The sequence below is a fragment of the Rhinatrema bivittatum genome, chromosome 9 (genome assembly GCF_901001135.1).
Source record: "Rhinatrema bivittatum chromosome 9, aRhiBiv1.1, whole genome shotgun sequence".
NCBI classification, from domain to species: Eukaryota; Metazoa; Chordata; class Amphibia; order Gymnophiona; family Rhinatrematidae; genus Rhinatrema; species Rhinatrema bivittatum.
The window spans coordinates 149,877,899-149,887,039 of NC_042623.1; the positions used below are offsets into that span (position 1 = coordinate 149,877,899).

The window sequence follows — 9,141 nt, forward strand, 5'->3', positions numbered from 1 at the left end:
GGGACAGCCAGCGCTGAAGGCAATACTCAAGGAATGATTGCACTATGGATTGTACTGCTATTCTCTGTTTTATTTTCCATTCCTCACCAGTTAATTCCTAACATTCTGTTTGCAATTTTTGACCTCTGAGGATTTCAAAGTATTGTCTACTGGGACTCCAAGTACTTTTCCTGGGTGGTGATTTCTAATAGGGAATCTATTGTGTGCCTGTTGTTGGGATTATTTTTCTCTATGTGCATCACTTTGGATTTGCCTACATTAAAGGTCATTTCCCATTTTCCTTCTGCAATTCCTCACAATCAGCTGCTGTTTTAACAATTCTGAATCATTTTGTGTCCTTGCAAATCTGATCTCCTCACTTATTGCTCCCTTTTCCAGATCGATAATGGCCTTGTTAAACAGCACAGGTCCCAGAACAGATTCCTGAAGTACTCCACTATTTATCTTTCTCCTTTGGAGAAAACCATTTACTCCTACTCTCTGTTTTCTCTCTCTTAACCAGTCACCAATCCACGATAGGCCACTGTCTTCTATCCCATGATTGTTTTAATTTCTTGAAGAGTCTCTCTTGTGGGACTTTGTCAAACACTTTCAGAAAATCCAAATACAGTATGTCAACGGGCTCACCTTTCCATGTTTTAATTACATTTTTCAAAAACATTTTATACATTGATGCTACTTTCTGTAGAACAGGCTGTTAAAACCTCCATGTGCTGAATGTGGTACTCACCTGGAACAGACCTGCACATTACCTGGCAATTTTCAGATGCTCTCACAAAAGGACATTGATCCTGAAAAGCTTCAGTAGACATAAACAAATTGCTGTGCTCAAGATTTTACCCAGGAAAGCAGTTGCTGCTCAGTTAAAACTGAGAAGAGACCTAACCATCTGACTACTTAGGCCAGCCATGTTTTTTCAACAGAAAAATACATAAAATATTTTAAAAGTCCAACTGCCTTTCTTTTCATTTTGAATTTCTCCTACTTTTGAGAAACTGTGTGCCAGGAGAAGAGGTTTGGTGAGAACCTTTTTATTTTAATTTTATTCCCTTTTCCCTGTTTTCTCTCTTCCCTGTGCTCAGACTCAGTTTTTTCCTGGTAGTGCTTTTTAGGAGGAAGAACCTATAAAGGGGCAAGCGTCATCGTAGCACAGACTGATTTTACAGATCCTGGATTTCAGAAAGTGTTTTGTGATCCTTATGTCTTGCAGCCCTGGGGAGAGCAGGCATGGAATATGGTAAAGAGATTGTGTTTTCGGTACTAGAAAAGGCTGTTTAATGCTGCAGGTAACAGCAGGATATGACCAGCAAACATGAGCTCCTTCTATTCACTTGGTTCAAACAGGTACCAGAAGTCACTGGGTCCGACATTAGTCATTAAGATCAAGGAGAAGGGCAGGAAAAAAGATGCAAGAAAATGAGCCCCACAGCACGTTTTTTGCAGAAGGGTTTTTTTTTTCCATGGATTTTTTTTTTCTTTTCTGAAAGTTTAGAGGAAATTCAAGCTTTTGGGCCAAAGCTGTGCAAACAAATTAACCTATGGGTTCTTAGTCCTTTATTTTTTTTTCATCCCATCTTTAAATCATGCCCTATGCTCGCAAGGTATATTTGGTCTCATTGAAATGTAGTGGACCATAAAAGTCTTTTTTTGAAGAATTTTTTAAAATTTGCAAATAAGATCTATATGGTAGGAGGAATTAACTATTATTTCCAAAGTACTTGCACTATACAATATATAGGAGAACACTAATCGGGAATAAGATAGAACCTATCCTAGATACCATGGCACTGGATGCTGGTTCAGCATTTCACAATTCACATTTCTTCCTCGGGGGTGGTAGTGATGGTTTCTAATGCCCACTGGTTCACCATAAACTTTCATGAAAAAAAGCCCCGATTTCTTCTAGAAATGAATTCTTATCAAAAAGACTGGCAGTCTCTTTATTTTTCATTTATCTCAAATATCCTCCTTATTTCTCTTTATTGTCGCCACTATTCTTAGCAATGGCATAACAGTACAGCAGAGAAAGTGTTCTAACGCCAGCATCGTCCACAATTTTCAGAACCCACTTGTCCTTGGTGACGCAGATCCATTCTGGAAGAAGGAACTGGACTCTTCCACCAGCTGGAGGAGATGGAGAGGCAGGCCTTGAGGTAGATATTTTTTTTAGTGTGTGTGTGTGCACCTACCTAAAAGAGAAGAGAGGAAATGTAGTGTCTTTCTTTCCCTCCCACCTATCCCTAAGCAAATTGTTTGATTTATAGACTCCTATCCCATAGAAGAGGACAAGACATTTTCATACCAAAAACCATGCATTTATCTAAAACAAGGGAGTGACCCAGCCCTTATCAATATATTCATTTTTGTCCCCTTGTAGAGCTATGCCAAATTAATATTAAATACACCACATAAATTTAAAGGACTTTAATTGATGCAGCCTTACTCCCTTGGCAACCTAAATTAAGAATTCAACAATATTAAGGTACAGCAACAGTGCAGCAACAAGATGGAGTCTTCCATCTTTTTTACTGAGTGCCACATGTATGATTATCAGTTGGAGCGAGGTTGTATGTTGACGCCTAGTACAAAGAGCTCCTCGTTCCCAGAGAATGAATCTGATCTCTGGAGGCTAGAGTGGCAGACCTGGAGGAGCTGTGGCAGACGTGGAGGATCTGAGGCAGAGAGAGAAGGCTAAAGAGGAGAGACCTTCAGGGACATAGTAGCCAAGTCCCAAGTCCAGTCTGGCAGCCCCTGTGCTGCCTTGGAAGATCAAGGTCTCCTGATGAGAGAACATCACTTTGGTGTGACAGGAAGTGATCCTATAGCAAGGACCTGCTCTCCAGGTGATACATTGTCCTCTTGTACAGAGGATGTGTTTCCAAGGGCTTGAGTGCAGGAGGGAAGGGTTAGGTCTGTCATTGTAGTTGGTGATCCGATTATTGGGAATGTAGATAGCTGGGTGGCTGGTTGACATGAAGATTTCTTGGTAACTTGCCCGCCTAGTGCAAAGGTGGCAGACCTCACGCATCACTTAGACAGAATTTTAGACAGTGCTGGAGAGGAGCCAATGATATAGGAAGGTGTAGGAGGGAGGTAATGGAAGCAAAATTTAGGCTCTTAGGTAGAAAGTTAAAATCCAGAATCTCCAGGACAGCATTCTTTGAAATGCTCCCTATTCCTCATGCAGGTCCCCAGAGTTAGGTGGAGTTTTGAAGTCTCAATAGGTGGATGAGATGATGGTGCAGGGAAGAGGGCTTTAAGTAATTTTTTTTTTTTTTTTTTTAAAGAAAATGGACCACATTTGGGGAAGGGGGAGCTTATTCTGAAAGGATGGGCTCTATCTTAACTAGGGTGAACTCAGACTGCTGGTACTAACCTTTAAAAAGGAGATAGAGCAGCTTTTAAACTAGCACAAGGGGGGAAATCCAATAGTTGCTCAGCAGCATATGGTTTGGAGTGAGGTGTCGTCAAAGGATAATAAAGAAACAAGGGAATTAAAGCAACCTGATAAGGATGTTCCAATAAAAGCAAAAGTAGTCCATAGGCCTATAAGTAAAGAACAGATTCAGTTAAAAGATTCCAGATTATGCTGTTAACTGCTAGAAAAGTATAAAGCACAAGTATAAAACATACCTTGAAATGTCTGTACGCTAATGCTAGAAGCCTAAAATGTAAGATGGGAGAATGCATAACACTGAATGAACAGGTAGACTTAATTGGCATCTCTGAGACTTGGTGGAAGGAGGTTAACCAGTGGGTCGGTAGTATACCAGGGTGCAAATTATATCACAATGATAGGATGGATCAGCTTGCTGCAGGGGGATGGTGCTTTATGTTAGAGATGGCATTAGGGCCGGTGCTAGCTGTTTTGCTGCCCTGTGCAGTCTCTATCCTGGGCCCACCAAAAAAAAAAAAAAGTCCAGTTCCCTTCAGTGATACAAATTTTAAAAGCTGACCCCCCCCCCCTACCTGAACCCATGGCTGGTGCAAGGATATTAGGTGCCCCAGGTGAGCCTTATAGCCTTGCACAATGCCCCCACCCCCGCCACAGTCCACACACACAGTTAAGAGTATTGCATTTATATTTTACATGAAAAATATCAAAGTACAGTATTCTGAGGTAAAAATATCACTTACATTATATTTACATGCACTGCTGTGATGCCAACCAGAAATCCCTGCAAAAAAGACATTTGGAACCCACATGGTATTTGGTCTATTGTGATGTGTGTTGGATGTGGGCTTGACCCTCCGAAAGCTTTAAAACACTAATACATTTCCTATTAGGAGAATGCCTCACCTCAGTCTCACATACAGAACATAAACAGACACTCACCAAACACAGAATAGAGCAACCATAAAGTAGAAATACAAACGTGCAGACAAAAACTGAACTGGAAACCACAAGAAGCCAGACTCTCTATGCAGTACAACAATGAAAAAACAACCATCACCATTCCTCAAAAAATCAAAATCAAGAAATAAAATAAATACATAATCATAATACTAAAAGCATACTAATAATATTTTTTAAAAAGCTGATGAATAAAATATAAAATAATTAAAAACTCATATAGAAGTTTTTTTAAATGTTCCAAACACCAAAACTATATTTCAGAACAACAGACACAGTAAATAACTCCTGAAAAATAAAGCTAAAAAGGATTTTAAAAATTCACACTCTCCATACCTGGCAACTTTTGACTTCCAGTCACCCTGGGATTGTTGTGGAGTAGTGGGAGTGGGATGCACAAACGTTCTCCTCTCTTTCATATATATATATATATAGAGAGAGAGAGAGAGAGAGAGAGAAAAGAACACACTCTAAACAGAGTGGGATAAAAGCATTTTCACTATAACCCCAAAAAATAATAATAAATCACTAAATCAAGAAAAAATTATTTACAAAAATGTTTTTATTACAAAAAGAATCTATCTAATCATATGACTGTATCAAACGATGTTTATATACATCAAATAATTGATCCTATTCTTCAATGATTGATATGGCTTTGTCAAAAAACATACCCTGCAGTTATGCCTTTCCCTGCTCACTTGCTGCAGCTATAATTAGCAAACCCAGGTGATTCCCTTTCAGTCTCTGTATGTAACATAAACAAAATCCAAACAAAAAAATTCGTCCTGACAAAGGCTTTCTCACATCATTGTAAGATTGCCAGCAGGTTTTTTTCCTTTTTTTTTCCATCATCCAATGGCAATATTACAGCAAACTTCTCCTTAGCAGGGAAATTTGCTAACAATTCTTTTGCACACTTGCCCTCTCCTATAGCAGTATAATGCTGCTGGGGATTTCAACGTCCCTCTCCTTGTACTGAAATCCAGTTTGTGTGCAGTCCTTAGCTATCTGTTTTTTCCCTTTTCACATATTAAAGATCTTTGTCTTAATCCTCCAGCTGGGGCCTACCTCCTATGGAATTATTCTGATATATCCATGAGGTCAGGATTGTCTTGGGACTCCTCAGTTTCTTCAGTCTCCATGGGTTCTGGAGCCAGGTGCTCTGCTGTTTTCCCTCCCCAAAAGGGTTCTCCTTCTGGTGTTTGAGAATAAGTCCCATCCCCTTCGTGCAGCACATTTTCCCAATCTAGCTCCTGTCTTTGCCTCATGAGTGGTTCCCTCAGGGGCCTGCCTCCCTGGGTTTCCCCTCCCCCAGCTTGCCACCAGCTTGCGTTTGCCTAGGAACTGTAGTTTTTTGGGCTTTTTTTTTAATCTGGGCATTCTATGCCTTGGCCTGGCTCTAGGAGCATTCCTGGCTGCTAGCAGTCTCTGCATAGGGAGAGAGGGAGTCTCCCCTTCTTCACTACAGCAACCCACCTCAGACTTTAGCCTGGATCACGATCATCCTTACCTGTCATTGACCATAGCGAGGACTCTCACCATTCCCACTTGCCGCCTGTCTCCGGCCTCAGCCTGATACTGGATCTACTCATCTGCCTGCATCCCAGAGACTGCTACCTGCCAGCCCCCGGAACACAAGGACCCGACCAGAAGGGAAAAGGGCTGGTATTGGTGTAGCTCCAGCTCAGTCTCTGCACCACCTGCTCCGCTAGTTGGCGAAGAGAACCTACAGGAACTTCTCTGTAGGTTGTATCAACCTCACTCCAACACAAGGATCCACAATCCTAATATTGAATATTATGCTGGCTCTGACAGAGAGATAGTGTAGTTCCTTAAATAAAGGTATCACAAGCAAAAAAAGACTGGCTTCAACCTTCAGAATCTGCTGAAGGTTGAAGAAACTGAAGAAGCCCAACGAAATCTGTTCTTGGGTCTTGCTTTTTCTTGACATTGATGGACAGCATCTTTGCTAGCTTATCCAAAAAATATGAGTAGCAGAAATATTCTGGAGGAGAGGTATGCTGAGGCAAGTCAGGTAAGGGCTGAAGGAATCCCAATGGAATACTCCTCCTCCCCAGACCACAGGGGTATGCTGAGCAACAACCCCCAATGATAATTGCATTAATCTTCTCTGACACACTCAATCCCTGTCCTGTGACAGATCTAGGGGGTGGGTGGCAGGGGTGGAGAGCCGGGGAGAAAGAGCCTTCCCAGACTTGCAAGATAGAAGGGGAGAAGAATCCTGCCTAGATTTCTTATGTTGTGAGTCCATTGATGCCTTTCTCCAAGAAGAGGAGAAGCTCTACTTCCCTTCCTTGCACCATGGATTTGGGCTCTTACCCGCTGATGCCTTCAACAGGGCCTCCATCTTCCAGGTGCAGTACTGTTGTGCCCTCATGGACAGGACATACTATCACAACTATAACAGTTGGAGGCACAAATGTACCCCGCGCACGCTCGTTTAAAAATCTGCCCCAATATGTTTTTATATGTAGGTGTGCCTTAGGCTTGAAAAGATTGGGAAACACTGTGTTGGGGGTGAGTGTGTGTGTGTGTGTGTGTGGGGGGGGGGGGGGGGTTAGGGGTAGAGTGGATGTGTGTGGCTCAGGAGTGGGGAGTCCCCCCTTTTCCCTCAACCCTCCCCCTTTCACACCCCTCTTCACTCCCTTCTCCCTTCATTTACTTCAACTGTCTGTACTAGGCTATTCATGGTAGTCCACCTCCCATAGGTAAGGCTGCTTCTTGGGCCCGCAGGGCTCGGGCTTCCCCCTATTCCCACGCCAATGACATTATCTGGCTGACACTGTCATGCCTCTTCCTGATTTGCTTGAGGGTTGCCGTTGGATGATGTCATCGTAACTCCACAAGGGCAGTCTGTTTTCTGGCTTTTACAGTTAGAACAAAAAAAAAACAAACCCCAAAATATTGGGGGTTTTATTGATGTTTTAACCAATATATATTTTGTGCTACAAGAAAGTCACCATATACAGGTTAAAATTGAAAGTTGGGTGCAAGTTACCAGTTAAGCTTAATAGTGGGTCTTTGGTTTGGAAAGATTAGAGATCGCTATAGTAAAGGATTTCTCTCATTTAAGGTCATTTTTTGACCGGCACCAATGATTCAGAGTCTTTAGACAATGCATCTGTATTGGTTGCATTAGAGATGCAGACATTACAAAAGCAGTTTTTGATAGTGCAATTCTTTTCTTGCTGTCTGTGAGAGACTGACACTATTAAGCGCGGTGTGCTTTGTTTTGTTCTTTTACAGTTGGCAAACCCATTCCTGTCCCTAAGACTGAGAAGCCTTCTGACCAACAGATTGAAAAATATCACAGAATCTACATCAGATCCCTGATGGAGCTCTTCAACACACACAAAATAAACTTTGGTTTATCAGAAACAGATACGCTAACTATTATCTAACACAGTACCCTGCTGTCTGTGAATTCCTGCAATGAAGCTCCATTGTTTCTTAAACTAGTGCTATAAAAACAACCTCAGACTATGGTGTAGATTGCTTTGAGATAGAACACCCTTTTGTTTTGCTTTTGGAAAATATTCAGATATATATAAAATAAAAGCATTTATTCTCTGTTGTATAGCTAATATATTGAAATTTAACTATGTTTCTGGCATGTTTTAAATAAAATGATTCAAATATTGCCTATGAGTTTCCAGTACTGATATCTATGCCAGCAACCTGACCACAAACAGCAGTGATGGCATAAAATGAAACAAAAAAAAGTACTGATGTGTATTTGTTTATTTTCACAGACTCTGCCATCCATCTTACCTTCAACAGCCTTAAATAAATTCTCTCTCAATAGATGATACAAACTATTTTTATTCAACAGATAGCCCAAATAACTATTTCCTTCTGGCCATATTGTGGCAGCAGACTAGTGAATTAAGGCCTTAGATTGTAAGGGGGAAATTTTCAAAACTTGTATAAAGCCTGGTTTTATGTGTGTAAGTGGCCTTTTGAAAATTGACCCAGAAGCTCGTACACATAAAAATACACGAAAAAGCAATTTTGCACAGCCTTTTCTGGGTATTTCAAAGATGTGTTCCAGGGGAGACAGAGCTGGGGAAGGGAAACAATTTGCACATACTTGAGTTTCAAATATATGCACATAAATTTGCACATACACACACACACACACACGTTTACAACTGATCCCGAGCAGGTGTAAATATGTGTACATTTGTTGCCACTGTTTTCTCTCATGTTTTCTCTCATTCCCGAGAATTTTCTAGGTGGACCTGTGCACATAAGTCTGCTTTGAAAATTCAGGCTAAAGCCCTTGCATACTTTCTACATGCAGATTTCAGTCCTATGCGGGCTTCCCTATGTCCTAACTTAAACATTTGAAGTCAACAGGGCCACGGCAAAGAATGCAAGTGCAATAAAATTGGCAGGACCTGTGGCACTCCTGCTCATGCTCAGGGAGCGTACTTGTGACCAGCAGAAATGCCTCATAGTGTTTCCTGTCCCACGTTTTCCTCTTGCATCATTCCGTCCTAACCAGTTTTTTTTCCCTGATCTTGGGCAGAGAAACACCCATGGAATGTTGCTTTTTGGGCTCAGAAAGGTGTGGGGTGGGGTGAAGGGAGAGGAGAAAAAAACAGAGGCTGCCATACGGTAGTAGCATCAAGGACACTGATTGGACTGTCATTGCTTTTGATAGTGAAAAAGGTTTGTCCATGGGGACCCCACAGCTGCAATCACAGCAGGCAGGCTGCTTGTCAAGCAGCAATAGTTGCTTTAGATTGAAAGAAGCCCAG

At 41.5% G+C, this 9,141-nt stretch overlaps 1 protein-coding gene across 2 annotated transcripts in view; it reads left to right on the top strand.

The window, feature by feature from the left end:
• Positions 1-7,999, top strand: part of LOC115099001 (diacylglycerol O-acyltransferase 2-like) — a 98,208-nt gene extending 90,209 nt beyond the window's left edge. Inside the window, exons 9-10 of one of the 2 annotated variants that reach the window (XR_003858663.1) lie at positions 2,002-2,153; positions 7,625-7,757. Coding sequence is in view for 1 of the 2 variants with exons in the window: in XM_029616215.1 (XP_029472075.1) it covers positions 7,625-7,779 (155 nt within the window). In the remaining variant the exon portion in view is untranslated. Of the gene's footprint in view, positions 1-2,001; positions 2,154-7,624 lie in introns of both variants that reach the window. The other variant, XM_029616215.1, reaches the window with a different exon arrangement.
• The last annotated feature ends 1,142 nt before the right edge of the window (positions 8,000-9,141 follow it).